General features: G+C 38.0%; 1 protein-coding gene across 3 annotated transcripts; it reads left to right on the plus strand.

The window, feature by feature from the left end:
* LOC100266723 (glutamate--cysteine ligase, chloroplastic) lies at positions 1-18,513 on the plus strand. Of its 3 annotated transcripts, XM_010662425.3 has the most exons (17): positions 84-392; positions 902-1,000; positions 1,266-1,611; positions 2,590-2,740; positions 3,084-3,191; positions 3,670-3,762; positions 13,258-13,341; positions 13,536-13,604; positions 13,686-13,756; positions 13,879-13,947; positions 14,919-15,012; positions 15,164-15,253; positions 15,338-15,418; positions 16,210-16,302; positions 17,042-17,122; positions 17,202-17,271; positions 18,170-18,513. In XM_010662425.3, exons 3-17 carry the CDS (start codon positions 1,274-1,276, stop codon positions 18,256-18,258), a joined length of 1,581 nt encoding a protein of 526 aa, XP_010660727.1. In that variant the 5' UTR covers positions 84-392; positions 902-1,000; positions 1,266-1,273; the 3' UTR covers positions 18,259-18,513. The 3 variants fall into 3 exon arrangements, with proteins under 3 accessions (XP_002273626.1, XP_010660727.1, XP_010660724.1); XM_002273590.4 differs by lacking the exon at positions 902-1,000 and having other exon boundaries at positions 1-392; XM_010662422.3 differs by lacking the exon at positions 902-1,000 and having other exon boundaries at positions 84-396.
* Positions 18,514-19,023: the final 510 nt, after the last annotated feature.

The following is a 19,023-nucleotide window of genomic DNA, read 5'->3' on the forward strand; positions in this document are numbered from 1 at the left end:
AACCAGTCCTATCATTTCCCAGTATATATATATATACTGATCAATGAGAAGAGAAAAGAAAAATCTAATTTGAATATAAACGAAACAGAAGTTAGAAATTTTCTTTGCATCCAAACAGACATTTGAGTTTTACGATACAAATATAGGATAACGGAGGGAAAATAAAGAAAAGGACGAATCTCTGAGTGCTTACGTGTCAAACAGGCAGGACAGGAGGACCATAGAAAAGCAAAGGATTGCGCCACACTAATAAATTGCCTTTTTTTGCAACATCTTTTTTTTTCTTTTCTTTTCTTTTTTCTGTAAGCTGAAAGCAGCCATCGATCGCCTTCTCTCCCTCTATAAATTTTCAATCTCTCATAAACCCTAGGATTTCATTGCTCACGAACAAGGTAGGTAGTAAAATTCCACTTTTTATCGATTTATTTATTTATTTTCCTCTCATCATATGTTCGTCTGATTACTCAGAAACAAGTTTCTGAATCTTCTCATTCTCATGCAAAATTGTTCGAGTCTTTGTTTGTGATGTGTTTCTTTGGGGTCTGAGTTTTATTTTATGGGTTTGTTTTTTTATTATTGTTTTTGGGTTTTCTGGGGTTTTCTTTTGTTGGTTTGTGTGGCATTTTGTGTTAGTGTGTGGATTTTCCTGGTAATTTTGAAGTGGGATGTTTGATTTTGGGTTGCGGGTGATGATTTGATTCGTTTAAAATAGTTTGTGGTGCAGTTCTTATTTATTAATCAGTGTAAAGAGGGGGAAAAAGATCGAGTGAACTTGATTGATGATGAAAAAAAGAGAGAAAAGATGTGGTGAAACTGCAATGGGTCCTCTGGTTTGGGTGTCGTTTGTGTTAAAAAATATTTGAATTAATTTAATATAATAACGGCATTTTTGGATGACCAGGGGGAGTTGGCTTGCACTGTAGTTCTTTACATAGCATTTGAAGGTGTAAATGAATTATGCAGAAATAGGGGCCATTTCCACAACACATCAATCTTGTTGGTGATGATCATTTCCCTGCATTTTTGTGCCTAATTATTTTGTTTGTTAAAGAAAAACAAGGATATAAAGAACTTCACAGTCAACTCAAATTTAACGCAATGTGCATACATGCCCAAGCGAAATACAGTTGATTGAATTTGCTTTAATTTTGTTGTTATTCTGTTGGGTTGATGCCAGTTTGTTATTGCAAGAGTTTGAGTTATGTATTATGACTAGTTTTAGTTTCATAAGTTGTGATGGAAAGGTTACCTATATGATTCCTCAGGGGCAAACATGGCACTCGTTCCCCAGACGGGTCCATCATACTGCATGAGGTCTGAGGTGGTACACTGTAAAACTGGACAGAGTGCAGTTGTAAACATGACAAACAATATGGAGGCGTCTAAAATAAAGGAAACTCGTACCTGGTTGTCGTCACTATCAAGGAGCCGCACAAAGACAAAGCATATTTTGAGTCCTGATAGTGTAGGTGTTGGATGTAAACAACGACATCAGGTGATTGTTGCTGCGAGCCCTCCTACTGAGGATGCTGTAGTTGCAACCGAGCCACTGACAAGGGAGGATCTTATAGGATACCTTGCCTCTGGATGCAAGCCTAAGGAGAAATGGAGGTACAATTTCTATCCCTTCTTTGTATTTAAATTAGAATGCCACCTTCGGGCCATATACTTTACCAGAAGATAATTCGATTATGTTGTTGCTTATTTAGCAGGGAAGACATCATTATTATTGTTGTATATTGATAAGAGGTATTGTTATATTCTCATTTGGCAGAACATGCTATGGCTATACGATTTCTTTTTCATTTGACGCAATTTATTATTTAATGCATTGTCTAGCATAGGTTGTGTGATTGATCACATGCTCGTTCCTTTTTTTTCACAGTATAGTTGTCTTATAAGTTTCCTTTAGTCCCAGAAATCCTGCTACTTAAATATTAGGCGGTAGATATAAAAATAGAAATATATTTTTTATGAAATAAACTGTACCATTGACCTCATGCCTTTTTAATTCCAAGGGCTACTTCTTCCATATTACTTTCCTGATTTTTACATGGTGTGTTTTATTTGTCTTCAAACATATATTTTTTTATATGAATCCTGGAAGGTATGTTCAGCACAAATTCAGTGTAGGTTGTCTTTACTGCTTTACTACAAGCACTTGTGATCTTATCTTCGTAAAATTTGGCAAATTTGGGTGACTATCGGAACAAAAATATCCAGTGACACATATTATCTCCTCATGTACTTCAGCTTCACTTTTGCTATGAATGATGTAATGCTGAGAAGTGTAATAGGAGGATGGAATGTATGTATGGTTGTAGGGAGGTTCTAGAAAATTCATTTATTTGTCACATTTGGGTAGCTTCTTGTTACAGGTTTTTTCTCCTCTAAAGATTTTACTTCTTTTTTATCCTAAGATTTTCTTTTCTTGATGATGCTACTAAATTTACCCAGTATCAATGGTTTTTGCTTTCTTGTTAATTCATGTTGTTTCTGTATTGAAAACCAAGACTGCTTCATTAGCAGATGATTTTTCATTTCCTTTTCTTCTTGTGATTTATTAACTTAATCACATGGTCTTTCCAGAATAGGTACAGAACATGAGAAGTTTGGTTTCGAGTTTAGAACTCTACGGCCTATGAGATATGAACAAATATCTGAGTTGCTCTATGGTGTTTCTGAAAGATTCGGGTGGGATAAAATAATGGAAGGTGACAACATTATTGGACTCAAACAGGTAAACTGCTTCTTCTATGTTTTAATTGTAAGGAACTTCATCTATATTATTTTGTATGCTTTGAAAATTTTTTCATGTTCATATATTTAATCATTTGGTTTGTATACTCCATGTGTACTTTGGTGTGCCTTTTCAAGCACCTTTAATTTATTTGCTCTTTTACCCATCCAAAAAAATATTTAATCATTTGGATGGTAATGCTTGATAGCTCAATTTGGGAAACAGCAGTTCTTTCTAATCTTATTATCTTCAAAGGCACTCATAGCTAAGGAGCTTCCAAGAAGTGTTTTTCGTTTATTGTTGGTATGTTTCTGTTGTGAAATGTCTTATTATTGTTGGGCAGGGGAAGCAAAGCATCTCACTGGAACCCGGTGGTCAGTTTGAGCTTAGCGGTGCCCCTCTTGAAACTTTGCATCAAACCTGTGCTGAGGTTAATTCACACCTTTATCAGGTACTTGTCATTCTTCTCCTTCTTCATCTTCTTCTTTGATCACTGGATACCAAAGATATCCTCATATTGATTATAATAACTCCAATAAAATAACTAAAAGAACCCAAATTGTCAACATTATTTGCATTTAGCTTTGGTTTTTGAAATCTCGTAAGATAGGGTACACTGTATGCTACTGAACTTGGTTAGTCTGCTATTGATTATAATAACTCCAATACAAAAAACTAAAAGAACCCAAATTGTCAACATTATTGGCATTTAGCTTTGGTTTTTGAAATCTTGTAAAATAGGATATACTGTATGCTTCTGAACTTGGTTATTGTCTGCTATTGATTATAATAACTCCAATACAAAAAACTAAAAGAACCGAAACTGTCAACATTATTTGTGTTTAGCTTTGGTTTTTGAAATCTCTTAAGATAGGATATACCGTATGCTACGAACTTGGTTATTGTCTGCTAATGTTTTTGTTTAACAGGTTAAAGCAGTTGCAGAGGAAATGGGGATTGGATTCTTAGGTATTGGTTTCCAGCCCAAATGGGCTATTAAAGATATACCTATAATGCCCAAGGTATTACCTATTCCTCTATCTATGATCAGTGAATTGGATATGCAATACCAAAACGTGGCAGGTGGTTTAAAAAACAAGTGGGGATGGCTTTTGAGCCTGTCTTTTGGACTAAAATACTTGATGCTTTAAATAGAGAAGGCCGGTGTAATAGCCTGGGGCACTTTATTTAAAGTAACTTGACTTGCTCACAGTAGTCAGGAAAATGTGAACCTACTACAAGAAAATTATTCTCTGATGAATAACTATAATTCTCAAATGAGTTGGATAATCTGATTTAGTACTGTTCTTTTCTTGTTGTATATTTTTTTTAAGCAAGATTATGGAAATACCAGAGCATTCTACAAAATAAGATGGATCTTATTTCTTTTATATTGCTGCAAATGTTTGACTTAATATAATGTTTTTGAGGATCAACACTCAATGTTCCCAATGGGTAGCCATTCTTATTTAATGTTGATTGTGGAATTCTAATATATTTTATTAGGAAGTCTTTCTATAAAAGAATCAGTCAATCAGAAATTTGATGGTTTGTGTTATATACAAATGCTGGTTTTAGGTCTAGAAAATCCCCTAAAGAGGGACCATGATCGGGCCTGCCTTATGCATTTAATAAGCCTAGCATTCAGAATAACAACCCAAAATCAATAGCTTGAGGATTCTAGCTAAGAAATTTACACCTTCAAATAAGTTAATCAAATGAATTTTTACCATGTTATTTAGAGTTATTTTTTTTAAAGTGCTAGAGAAAGTAAATGGTTGCTTTTCAGCTGTTGATCCCCTCACTTATAAAATCTCTATGGCAAAAGATTTAGGAATATTGGATGATCTTTGGTAATCTGATTATTCTTCTTTAGATGGTGGAAAACTAATTACAAGGTGTCAAGAACTGCTGAGTATTTAATGAACCATTATCACATGATCATGGTAATTTTAGGAACAGATTCTGATTGAAGAATCCTTTCTAACTGTCATCTACATCACTACATACAATCCTTTTGTCAATTTATGGTTCTCATTGATGGGTTTCTCCATAGAGGGACTTTTGTGGGGGAAAAGCTAGGAGACTAATTGTTTGTAAAGGGCTGTTTCAGTGAGATGATTGTCAAGGAAAGTTGGGACAATAAGTTTTTTTTTTTCTTTGTTTTTTTGATTGGCATAATATGTTTTTATATGGATGTTTTGGTTTCCTTTTGTGTATTCAAGCTTGTGCTTCTGTTTTGGCTGTCCTGCTTAGGAGGATCCTCACCATTCTTCCTCAGTCTTATTTCCTTTATTCTTTAATCACACTTCTGATTCCAACTAAAACAAAGGTTAGGACGGTTAGGCAATTTTAGTTCATTTTTCATTATACTGCCGTATAGATTGTGGAAAAAATTAAGAAAATGCAGAATAAAGTGAAGAATTTCTGAACTCCTTTATTGATAATTAATCGGTACACACCATACACATATATATACACAAATGACTGAATAAGAAAAAATCAATCTAGCTTAATTCTCTCCTAAAATTAGGAAACTAAATCATAAGGAAATATCCTAAATGATCTCTCCTTTTTTATTCCTAAATTAAAGTCCTAACTTTGGCATTATTTCAACACTCCCCCTCAAGCTGGAGAATATATATCATATAATCCCAACTTGCAAGTTAAGTCTTCGAAGTTAGGCCTAGGTAAAGCTTTGGTGAGGATGTCTGCGGTTTGGTGCTTGGTAGGAACATAGTTCAATTTGACCGTCTCACTAGTCACCTTCTCTGTGATAAAGTGTCTGTCAATCTCAACATGCTTGGTCCTGTCATGATGCACGGGGTTCTTTGCTATGCTTATAGCTGCCTGATTATCACACATCATCAGAATTGGAGATGAACTCGTTTGTCCCAGTTCACTAAGAACCCTTTTTATCCAAATCCCTTCACAGATTCCCTGTGCAAGAGCTCTGTACTCAGCTTCTGCACTACTTTTGGCTACAACTGATTGCTTCTTACTCCTCCAGGTAACAAGATTTCCCCAGACAAAAGAACAATATCCGGAAGTGGACCGCCTGTCAGTGATGTTTCCTGCCCAATCCGCATCTGAGTATACTTCAGTGTCACGGTTCTCTGTCTTTCTGAAGAATAGGCCTTTCCCTGGTGTTATTTTTAAATATCTAAGAATCCTGTAGACTGCTTCCATGTGTTCCTCAGTGGGGCTGTGCATGAATTGACTTACAGCACTCACTGCAAAGCCAATATCTGGCCGAGTGTGTGAGAGATAAATCAAGCGCCCGACAAGCCGCTGATATCTCCCCCTGTCTACCGGTGTACTTTCTTTCTCGATACCAAGTTTCTTTTGACTATCCATAGGAGTATCAATTGGTTTGCATCCAAGCATACCGGTCTCCTTAAGAAGATCGAGTATGTATTTTCTTTGAGAGACTACGATTCCCTTCCTTGATCTAGCCACTTCCATACCAAGGAAATATTTCAAATTTCCAAGGTCTTTAACTTCAAACTCTTCTGACAAATACTTCTTCAAATTCTGTAACTCCCCCATATCATTCCCAGATAGAATAATATCATTGACATAGACTATCAATATGGCCAATTTCCCGGCATGACACTTCTTGACAAATAGAGTATGATCAGCCTGACCTTGTTTGTAGCCCAACTTCAGGACTGCTTTTGTGAATCTATCAAACCAGGCTCGAGGAGATTGTTTAAGGCCGTACAAGGATTTTTGGAGTTTGCAAACCTGATTCTTTGCCATACTTTCTTCGAAACCAGGTGGTATTTCCATGTAGACTTCCTCTTCTAGGTCCCCATTTAGAAACGCATTTTTTATGTCCAGTTGTTGCAAGCACCAATCTTGATTGACAGCCAATGAGAGAAGGATCCTGATAGTGTTCAGTTTTGCAACAGGAGCAAAAGTCTCCTGATAGTCTATCCCATAGGATTGTGTAAACCCTCTAGCTACCAAACGAGCCTTGAATCTTTCGACTGATCCATCTGCTTTGTATTTTATGGTGAAAATCCACTTGCACCCCACAGGCCTCTTCCCAACCGGCAAATCTGTGATAGTCCACGTCCCATTCTTCTCAAGTGCATCAATCTCATCTTGTACTGCCTTCTTCCATTCTGAAATTTTTAATGCCTCTTGTATTGTGTTGGGAACCTGAGTATCATCAAGAGAAGTGGCAAATGCTCTGTAAGATGGTGATAACCCTTCATACGTAACATAATTCCCAATTGGATGATCTGTACAACTCCTAACACCCTTCCTCAATGCAATTGGCAAAGTAGAATCATCAATGCTGGGAATTAACACCTCTCCAGCCCTATCCTCACCTATGTTCTCTTCAGGAAGACTTGAATTGGAGTCAATATATTGGCCACATGTTGACTGTGATCCGTGCTCTAATTCCTGTCTTTTCCTCCTCCTGATGTAAACTTGTAAGTTCTCATTAGCAAGTTGTGGGGCTATAGGTTGAATAGGCATGGGAGACTGGATGGTCACGGGAGAAGGAACATTTGTGTGCTGGGCTGGCTGAACTGATGGCGGCATGGGTGTGGACAACTCAGTGGGCGCGAATTGGGAAGGATTTGGTAACTCTGAATGAAAAGAAGGTACACCCTCAAGAAAAGACTCCCAAACTTGATGTTCATTCATGCTCTCCCCCTGAACATGAGATTTGGGATAGAAGAAGACATGTTCAAAGAAAGAGACGTCCATGGTGGTGTAAAATCTTTTGTTGGTTGGAGAATAGCATTTGTACCCTTTTTGGGTTGGAGAATACCCTAGAAAAATGCACTTATTTGCTCGAGGAGCAAATTTGCTACGATTTTGAGGATACACATGAACGAATGCCGTGCAACCAAATACTTTGAGTGGTAAATCAGAAGAGGCGGCATGGGTGTGAGGAAACTGTTTTAAGAAAAGTTGACGTGGGGATTGAAAGGTATAAGCACTCTGGATGGCATACGGTTAATCAAATAGGTAGTTGTGAGAATAGCTTCCCCCCAGAAATAGTTTGGAACATTAGAGGAAAACATAAGGCACCGGGCAACCTCCAAGAGATGTCTATTCTTGCGTTCAGCCACCCCATTTTGTTGTGGGGTGTCAACGCAAGAACTTATGTGGATAATGCCATGATTTTGAAGATAAGTACTGAGACTACTAGTAAAGTATTCCTTTGCATTATCTGACTTGAGGACTTGTATTTTGGAATTGAATTGATTTTGAACCATAAGATTGAAGGTTTGAAAAATGTGCCCGACCTCTGACTTTTCTTTCATAAGGAAAACCCATGTTACCCGAGTATGATCATCAACAAATGTCACAAACCATCGAGTGCCAGAAATATTTTTTATCCGAGAGGGACCCCACACATCACTATGTACTAGAGAGAAAACAGTCGAAGGTTTGTATGGGATTTGAGGATATACTGTTCGAGTATGCTTTGCAAACTGACAAGTTTCACAGTGATAAGATGCTGGATTTTTATTGATAAATAATTTGGGAAACAATTTTGCAAGGTAAACAAAGCTAGGATGACCAAGGCGATAGTGTAACATTATAATCTCACTATCTTTATTGACCTTAGAATTTGACACAAAATTGAAAGACTCTGACATACTCTGAGACTGTACGCAACTTGCTTGAGAGACTTGGTTTGAGAATTGGCCACATGAAAGGAGGTAGAGCCCGGAACACAGTTCAGCACTGCCAATCATCTTCCCCGATTTCAAGTCCTGAAAAACACACAAGTTTGGATAGAATTTAGTAACACATTGGAGATCACGAGCCAATTTGCTAATGGACAAAAGATTACAATCCAAGTTTGGAACATGGAGGACAGAGTCAAGATATAAGTCTTTAGTAAGTTTTATAGAACCTGTCCCGGCAATTTTTGACTTTGAACCATCAGCAATATGGACGGATGAATGACCATTACTTGGCTTGTAATTTTGAAGAATGGCAGCATCTCCTGTCATGTGATCAGAAGCACCTGTGTCTACTATCCACGGCCTCATTCCTCCTCGATTAGCAGTGAAGGCTACACCGGTAGTACTGCCACTGCCAACTTGGCTTAATAATTTCTGTAGCATCTCCATCTGCTCTTTGTTGAATGGACTCGGCTCGGGAACAGATGTGCTCTCAGAGTTGGCAGCCACGTGTGCTCTGCCATCTCTGTCAAACCGTGGCTTTGGTTTCCAATCAGCCGGTTTGCCATGAAGCTTCCAGCAAGTCTCCTTATAATGGCCTGGTTTCTTACAATAATCACACCAAGGCCTATCCCGTTTCTGATGATCTCCACCACTACTATTAAATGATCGAGCAGCAAGGGCAGAGACATCCAATGTTGGGGCAGGTTGCTCTTTTGATCCCATCATCACTTTCTTTCTACTTTCTTCACGCCTAACCTCTGAAAACGCCTCCCTGAGACTTAGCAGGGGTTTAATGCCCATGATTTGGCCTTTAACATCATCCAATTCCCTGTTTAGTCCTAGGAAGAACTTGAACAGTCTCTTTTGTTCCACAATTTGCCTGTATGTTGCTGCATCATCCGAACATTTCCATGAGTGAGTCTCAAATAAGTCAAGTTGCTGCCAATACCTTGTGAGTGTGTTGTAATACTGAGTAACTGACTGCTCTCCTTGGCGGAAGTCATGTAGAGCTGATTCAACCTGAAACAGTTCTGAAGTATTTTCAGAACTTGAGTAAGTTTCTTTGGCTGCATCCCATATGTCCTTTGCAGTCCCAAACAGCAAGAAATTTTCGCCTATGTCATTGTTCATGGAATTGATAAGCCATGACATGATCATGCTGTTTTCAATCTTCCACTTCCTGAAACCCGGTTCTGTAGTTTCTGGCATGACTGCTTCTCCAGTGAGGTACTCATCCTTTCCTTTACCGCAAATGAACAGCAACACAGATTGTGACCACTATAAATAGTTATGGCCATTTAATTTGTGTCCTGTGATGAGAATAGGAGAGGAATCATTGCCACCAAGGTTTGGAATTTCAGATCTGCCCCCTGATTCTGGTGACGTGACGCTGGATACTTGTGATGATGCCATTCCGTATTTTGTCATGGACCGGAAAGGTAGAAGAACACTTCCCAAGGCACGTGCAGGGACTGGAGTTGAGAAAAAATAGTCGGAGGACGCCGGAAAATCTGATTAGAGGGCCCGCGGAAGCAAAAGAACCCCAAAAGAGGCACGTGCAGGGCTCGGATTGCACAAACAGGCAAGAAGGGTGGCTGGTCGGCGTCAGGCGAGCCTGGAGGAGGAAGCGCGTCGCCGGAAAGTGGCTCACGCGCCCTCACGCGCCGGCGCGTGAGATGCAGTCGCTGGCTGGAAAAACGCGCGTGGGTGGCGCGTGGATGGGTTTCTGGTTCCGGTGCTTTGGAACAAATTGGAGATCTCCTCCAGGCGCTCCTTGCGGTGTAGAAAAAAACCGTCGTCGGAAAAGTTCACCGGAAAAGTTGCCGGCGGTGAGTGTTTTCTGACGACGATTCGACTGACCAGAAAGCGTTTTCTCCCTTGGCTCTGAGAATAGGGACTGATGACCGGAATGAGAGAGAGAGATGATCGGATTGAGATATGGCCAGAGAGATTTGGCCGGAATGAGTGATGGCCTGAATAAGAGGTGGCCAGAAGGGATTAGGGTTTCAGAAAACTGGCTCTGATACCATGAAGAATTTCTGAACTCCTTTATTGATAATTAATCGGTACACACCATACACATATATATACACAAATGACTGAATAAGAAAAAATCAATCTAGCTTAATTCTCTCCTAAAATTAGGAAACTAAATCATAAGGAAATATCCTAAATGATCTCTCCTTTTTTATTCCTAAATTAAAGTCCTAACTTTGGCATTATTTCAACATAAAGCATGTATACTGAGTCTGTTGTAGTTTCAGGTGGAATATTTTTTTGATAAGTAAGCACAAATTGTATTAAAGGGCAAACCGCCATAAGGCATACAGGGAGTATACAAACACAGCCACACCCCAAAAAACAAAGAAACAAGCAGCCTCAATGGCCCTTAAGTAGCCGCTAGCCACTCCAAAAAGATTAAAAGCGAAGAGGACTCCTCTCCCATGTACACTCTAGCCCAACTCCACAAGTTGCAAACAAAATAATTTTTGAGTTTCTGTATGTTTAAAGAGCCCCCCCTAAAGGCTAATCTATTTCTCTCCTTCCAAACCATCCAAAAAATACACACCGGTATGGAATTCCAGATTTTTTTCCTCTTTTTCCCCACAAAGGAGCCCCTCCAACTAAGTAACACCTCTATGACCGTCTCTGGGAACACCCAATGAACCCCAAACAAAGCAAGGATAATATCCCAAAGAACCCTAGCCACTGTACAGTGTAAAAGAATGTGATTTATATTTTCCTCTTCACAACCACACAAAAAACAGCAATTAGGAAGCTGCCACCCTTGTCTTTGGAGCCTATCCAAAGTAAGGATCTTCCCCCATGTAGCTTCCCAAGCAAAAAAGGCAGCTTTAGTAGGGACCTTGTCCACCCAAATGCATCTAACCGGGAAGGTGAGGGTATTAGGAGCAGCCAGCAGATTGTAAGCATGTCTGACTCCAAAAATACCTTGACCTCCACCTCTCCAAACCACCGAGTCCTCTTCTTGGGAGATCTTGACGTCCCTCAGCATGTTAAACAAAGCTCCTATTAAATCCAGCTCCCAATCATTTGAATCCCTAGCAAATCTGAGATTCCAACCCCCTTGACCAAGGCTAGAGTCCCAAACCTCGTTGATTGTTGCATTTTTATGCATCGCCAAAGCAAATAACTGAGGGAAAATTCTGGACAGCACCTCATCACCACACCAGTGATCAATCCAAAATTTTACCTTAGTCCCCTTGCCCACCTTAAACCTTATGTTATCCCAACACCAATTTGCCTCCTTCAAAATCTCCTTCCAAACCCCTACTCCAAACGCCCCGCGAGCTTCATTTGTCCGCCAACCAAGGCCTTCTTGACCATATTTCACCCCAATCACTTTCTTCCAAAGAATGTCCTCTTCAAAGGCAAACCTCCAAATCCACTTACTCAATAAGGCTTTATTAAGGAGATCAATCTTCCGTATACCAAGCCCTCCATTCTCCTTTTGAGTGCACACCACCTCCCAATTGATTAGGTGTATTTTCCTTTCCATTCTCCCCCCTCCCCAAAGAAAGTCTCTTTGTAACTTTTCAAGCCTTTTTGCTACTAACTTGGGCATTCGGAAAAGGGACAATTGATAAATAGGAATGCTGGCCAAGGTGCTCTTGATGAGGGTGATTCTCCCGCCCTTAGAAATGTATTGTCTTTTCAGGTGGAATATGTAGGCCTATTATGTAGGCCTATTATGACTGTATAGGCTACCTTATCAATTATATTCAAAAACCACAAGCCTTGGAATGCACAGATCTCTAGCCTAAATTCCTGTTTTGGCAAACCCCATTTATACCATAACCATATATGTATTGGCTGGATTTTTTGAGCTTGTGGTTTTGTTGAATGGGGAAAATCCAAGGCAACTATTTAGAAGAAATGGGCAGTGAGATTGGGTAATAAGTGTGGGAACCAAGGAAGTTGGAAGACAAAGGAATGGACACAGGCCACCAGGCACATGCCAGCGAACAGGAGAATTCATTGGCATTGTGCTAGCCTGAGCCTGACCTGGCAAGGCCTCAGGTCTATATCTAAAGGCATAGGCCTAGCCATACCTAGTTGTTAGAAAGCTGGTCCTGAACTAGAAGACATGATTTTCATACATAAAAAATAGATCTAACATAATCTAGTGTCCATGCATGCTTGCACACATTCACACATCTCACCCACCCTCTCCCTTCCCTCTCCATCCCAATTTCACATACTTAACATTAATCAAGCATTGAAAAGCCAGGACTGGCTCAATCCCCATGGCCTTGGTATCATCTAAAGTTAGATGAAATGGTAATTCAAGCCTTTCTAAGTTGTATGCCACTTCTAAATATTGGGCTGGATGAATGAACTGCAGATTGGGCAATTTGTATTATTAGCCTTTATCACATAATATGAAATTTTATGTTAACCTTCACACCACTAAATGATTTTATATGCTTCCTTGTTGATTAAATACAAAACAAGGAGCCAGTTAGCTGTTGTATCAATTAGCATAATTCTTTTGAGGGCCAAATGACTTGTTATTCCAAGCCTAACTATCTGACATTTCTCTCTGATCTTTGATATTCTGTGTAGCATTTTTCTAGATGGATGGTTGCTGTCTATATTAAGAAGGGGAAAAGAATTCTAGAATTCATATTGCCAACTTTTCTGTGATTCTAGTGTCTGAATATCACTACACTTTCTGCCCCCAATTTTCTGTTACAAACATATTAGTATTGTTCCTAATTGATGTTTCTTCCATAGTACTTGACTTTTTGATCATGTTGCTTTTCCATTCTATGGTTCGATTTCAGCCTTTTGTACTTTGATTACTTGCATATTGACATAGTGTTTTTGGCTCAGGGAAGATACGAGATTATGAGGAATTACATGCCCAAAGTTGGCTCACTTGGACTTGATATGATGTTTAGAACATGTACTGTTCAGGTAAGACAAATGCTGCATTTTTGGTTAAACAGTGATCAGGTCATTCATATCAAACCCTTGAAGGCTGATTTTGTTTTTTCATGATTTTATCTTCTATTCCTTGGTTTTGTGAATTACCCTGCTTTTAAATTGAAGTCAATAATTTATCTTCTGAATGGAAAGTGATGATATTTCTGGTTTTTCCTTGTTGATAGGTTAATTTGGACTTCAGTTCTGAAACTGATATGATCAGGAAGTTTCGTGTTGGACTTGCTTTGCAGCCGGTGAGAAACTTTGATGATTTCTATTCTTGTTGGAAATATCTCTCGTCTAATTGTATCTAACTGGTAGCGCTAATGCAACAGATAGCAACGGCTCTATTTGCAAATTCTCCTTTTGTTGAGGGAAAGCCAAGTGGTTATCTCAGCATGAGAAGGTTTCTAAAATTTTTTTTGTTGTTGCTTTCATATTCTTCTGTTTGTTTTCCATTGTCTTCTATTATCGATTCTTTCTTTAGACAGGCAGCTTTGTTTTATTGATCCTTTTTTATTTAAACAGCCAAATTTGGACTGATACCGATAATAACCGTACTGGCATGCTTCCTTTTGTTTTTGATGGCTCCTTTGGGTAAGTTTATCTTTTCCTTTCTGATAAGTAAGAAACAAAAAAGAGTCATGTTGTTATTTCATTCCTTGCTTGAGAAATGGTTTATTAGAATCTGTTCTGTAGTTTCCCAATGTTTTGAATTTTACATTTATAGTTTCCCAATGTTTTGAATTTTACATTTATCAGAGGGTATGTAAAATCTATAACATACGTAAATGATCCAGTATATATGAGGGGACCGATTAAACAATGTTTGTAGGTCTACCTGAAGAATGACACAAACAGTTATAGTATGATTAGAATTTTCTTGCTTACAAACAGGTTTAGAATTTTGGAAATATATTTATTGGCAGATGTTTGTTGTTATGAAGTAACTGGAAATGAGACCCATCTTTTCCAGGACTTGTTAAAGTTAAATTGGATCACCAATTGAATCTGGTTCCCAGGTTAAATTTCCTTACAAAATTTTCTGATTGGCTCTATACTGTTATGACAGCAACCTTCTTACTAATTCCTTGCATACACTTACCTGCATTTGTTACTTGAATTTTGAAGGTTTCATGGGCTCCATATTGCCTTATTGCTGTCTGTATTCAGGACCCTTAATTTATCTCAAAATATTAATGAGAAGACCCAGTTTTATGTGAGCCTTATATTATTTACACATCTATACTTTCTTTATGCAGAGGTCTTGAGTACCTCCGTAATTGCACTTTTCCTTTCTTCATTCATGTGGATAAGATCAATCTTGCATCAGTACGAGGGATCTGACTTATTTGCTACAGTTTTTTTAATTTTTTTTTTATTTAAAAATTTTGTGCATCCTAACAGGTATGTATTTGAGTATATTTCCTTTCCTACTTTGCATTGAGGAACCTTTGTAATCTATGCGAAAGGAAGCTGGTTTTCCATTTTTTTTTATGTATTCTGTTGACAGTTTTGTTGATTATTGACAATGGTATTCCTATTTCTTTCTATTTTCTCTGGTGCAGATTTGAGCAGTATGTAGATTATGCTCTTGATGTTCCAATGTACTTTGTCTATCGGAAGAAGAAGTATATTGACTGTACTGGAATGTCCTTCCGGGTTTCCATCTAACCTTAATACTCTTGTACTTGATTTTGTGCTTTCTTCATTAGCCATGCTCTTCTTTGTTCTAAGATTTTATTTTTCTTGATCATAATCTTCATCTTGAGCTTTTTTGGAACATAATACTTGTCATATGTTACTTCTTCAGGACTTCATAGCAGGAAAACTTCCTTCACTTCCTGGTGAATTGCCAAACTTCAATGATTGGGAGAATCATCTGACAACAATATTCCCTGAGGTATAGGCACCTGAGATCAAATTGATGAAATTTTATATTTCTTAGATGTTGTCACCTAAGAAATATGTTATTTTTTCCATTCAGGTCAGGCTGAAGAGATACTTGGAAATGAGGGGTGCTGATGGAGGGCCCTGGAGGAGGTTATGTGCTTTGCCAGCATTTTGGGTAGTTAGCCTCTTCAATCTGTATATTTATTACAAAGCCAGTTTGTACATGATTCAGTAATCATCAGTACTCATCTGTATGGAATAAGTGTATCTTTTCCAAGAATTCCTTGTTTCTAGACATGCAAAAGCTATCATGTGCTTGGCAAATGATGCAAAGCTTGCACTAAAGATGTTTTAGGTGTTGCATTAGCTGAGAGGCTTTATTTGTCAGAAAGAGGAAGCTCATCTGTCTAGGAGTGCATTAGCTAGCCTTTCTACTTTATGTAGGCTTTTACCATTCCATCTTCAATGGTTAATAGAATTGAGAAGATTCAAAGGGAATATTGCTCCCCATCGCCTTCCATGGTGCACTTAGAAAGAGGGAATGGAAGGATATTTTATAGGAAGAATTTCCAATGAGCAAGCTTAGAGAGATGTTGCTTAGGATGTTGTTTGTTTGGTGTAGGGATCTATGGAGTGTGCATGATTTGCTTTTCTTAACTTTCTTGTGAAGATGTGTTATGGGAATGCTTGATCATTGATCTCTTAGCCTTGTAGACTTTACATCATTTAAATTTGTGATGTAGTTATCACATTTTACGCTTGGATTTTATTTTGATGTACTATTATGTGTTATTTCTTGTGTGTAATTTCTACGTAGTGTCTGTTCGGCATGCATTACTTGTTCATGTATCCACACATAGACACTCACACACAGGTGAGTGTTCTAGCTTGCACAGGATGTTATATGTTATTAACTACCTCATTTAAGCAACATCAATCTCATTAAGATTTTTTACTATATGTCAGGTAGGCATTTTATATGATGAAGTTTCACTACAAAATGCTCTGGACATTATAGCTGATTGGACACTGGAAGAAAGACAGATGTTGAGGAATAAGGTACTGTCAACATTCTACACACTCAAATGAACTTTGTGATCTTGTGAGAGGAAGAAATTAACAACTCCATGGTCCTTGATATTCTATTGCATGAGGCAGTGCAAGTATATGTGTATTTTTTTTTTCCCTTTTGGCTTGCTTTTCATTCATAGTTCTGTACCTGCATGATTTAATTTGCATCATACAAGCCTGATAATGAAGGATATTTGTGTTTGGAAGGGTTGGAACTGGAGCACTATGTAGAATGGTTGCATCTTCACTTTTTGCTTATTGTGGACATGGGGGTGCAAAATTTCAGCAACTCTTGTTTGTCAAGTATTTCATGTTGCATATATAGGTGTTGGAGAGTCCACTCATTAGGGAGCTAGGCAATAAAAAGTTAAAAAAAATTTTGTATGGCTCCTTGTGTGGTATCTAAATCAGTTGAAGTGAAATAGTGTAGGAACTTACAATTTATAAAGTAATTTTCCAGATAAAAACTTAAGCTTAACTTTTTCTTATAATGCTAATGTTTGATGGGCTTGTATTCTGAGCTTGCCATAGAAACATGCTATATATGGCATTTTGCTACTCCATTATTGTAGAAGTAAATATCTATAGCATACTTGATCATTTATCATTTGAATGACACGTTGACATGCATTCTTCTTAGTTCCGTTCTATGTCATTGACTTACAGTCAGGTAGCATTGTTTTTTCTGCAATCCATATGGCACATCTAATCTTAAGCCATCTAGTAGGTTCCAAAGACTGGTTTAAAGACACCATTTCGAGATGGATTGCTGAAGCATGTTGCTGAGGATGTTCTAAAGTTAGCGAAGGTAAGTTGAGCACTGTTTTTCTTATGGTTGCTGCAGCTGCAATTGTGTTATTAAGCATTATGCATTTGTTCATCAACAGGATGGCTTGGAAAGAAGAGGCTTTAAGGAAACTGGTTTCTTGAATGCAGTGGCTGAGGTGGTTAGAACAGGTAACTAATTTTTTTTTTTCTCTCTCATTTGATCCTTTTAATTTGAATTCTTCATTGACCTACTTGGTGAGGTCTAAGGTGCTGGTTTAAAAGTCTTAACCAAGACACTCATATTCCCTTCCTAATGAAAAATGCTTAGTTGACATGTGCTCCTCAGTCTGAGAAATGCATCATTCATGCATGCATGTGCTCGTGTTGTGTACACTCATAATGCTGCAAGGAAATGGCATGTGTGTGCCCATTTTCCTCAATACACATGATGTTGCTGTTATATAACTAGGCAATCGCTGCAAAAGCCGCACAAATCTTGAGTTTACACCAGTATTGCTAGTCTCAGGAAGAAATTGATGCACCTTGGCACCACTAGAAGTTCTAGAATTTCTGTACATTTCCTTTAGGAAAAATATGATATAGCATATAGATTTATTTAAAACAAATCCAGCATTTCAAACATGCTTCACATCTCTGGATACCTTCACTGATTGGCATCCCTCTTTGTGTTTAAAGCTTTGGAATTTTCCACTTACTGAATCTTGATGGTCAGGACAAGCTTTAATTTTTCAAAATTTCACTATAAGTTTCAAATTTTCACTATAGGTACTTCTTCATGAATATGACTTCAAATCCAAATTTTGTGTCATTTCAAACTTCAAGTGAATGATGACCGAATCACATGACATGCTTCTGAAGAACCTATATTTTCTATCATTTCATTTTGGTCCTCTAAAACAAGAATCAAGGGTTTCCAGTATTCTGTTTGCAAGTTTTGATATTTATATTTTGAATGTTGAAACTTGGGATTAATGTTCATTTCTACAACTAACTTATGGGATATCACCCTCCTTAGAGGCATGTCCTCATTTGGCCTTGAAGTGATGGATGATTTTGTTATTGGCAGGTGTAACACCAGCTGAGAAGCTTTTGGAGATGTATCACGGGCCGTGGGGACAATGTGTAGATCCTGTTTTTGAGGAGCTACTATATTGAAATATCGAAGGCGATTGAAACTTTCCTGTGTGTTTCAGCAGTGCCTTTTTACATGCAAAATTCTCTTCAACCTGTTCTTTCTCCTTGTTGAAAAACAGAACAAGAAAAAGAGAAAAAGTTATGGTTATTTATTTTACAGTCTGATGAAAAAAACTGTTTCAGTTTACAGGAATAAGTTGTGATGTGTACGCCCTTACCTTGAGGCTTCCATGCAACCCCCATTCAATATAATCTGATCAAACCTCATTCAACTTATATTACTAGTGTGAATTTATTTGAACTCATGAGTCACCCTGAGTTTCCAAAAAACCTCATTGTTTGAGCTCTGTATCATCGTGTTTTCTTACCATTGGCTTGCTATCCCTGATAAGCCAGCCAAGTTTGTCTGCTCAACTGCCCTCCTCTTAGCTTAGGCCTCTAGAAAGGGTACATTTTTTCTGTTCTTTACCTCTAATATCTTCTGTTGCCTTTCCATTTCCATATCATTGTAAACCTAGGACATATTCTGATTCACCTCAGCCTAGAAGTTGATTATGAAAATTTGCTTGCATAGGAAAATAGCAATAATGCCGTTTGCCATGCAATTTTGGGTATCTTATCAAATGAATTATTTGATGTGTATTGCTCTCTACCAAGCATCAGAAAAGATGAGTAAGAAATATATCTTGGAAGATGTCAGGTTTCAAAAATGTCATAGGAAATTTCAAAAATTTCTATACGTATAGAGATGTTACCTAAAATCTATGACTGTTATATGCTAATTAG

The sequence above is a fragment of the Vitis vinifera genome, chromosome 2 (assembly GCF_030704535.1).
Source record: "Vitis vinifera cultivar Pinot Noir 40024 chromosome 2, ASM3070453v1".
Lineage (NCBI taxonomy): Eukaryota > Viridiplantae > Streptophyta > Magnoliopsida > Vitales > Vitaceae > Vitis > Vitis vinifera.

Bases quoted from the DNA above. Each gene is read 5' to 3' on its own strand.
- LOC100266723 (XM_002273590.4), top strand. From the start codon at position 1,274: ATGGCACTCGTTCCCCAGACGGGTCCATCATACTGCATGAGGTCTGAG. The intron at 15,254-15,337 runs GTATAGGCACCT...TTTTCCATTCAG, and splicing joins TGACAACAATATTCCCTGAG to GTCAGGCTGAAGAGATACTT. The intron at 15,419-16,209 runs GTAGTTAGCCTC...ACTATATGTCAG, and splicing joins GTGCTTTGCCAGCATTTTGG to GTAGGCATTTTATATGATGA.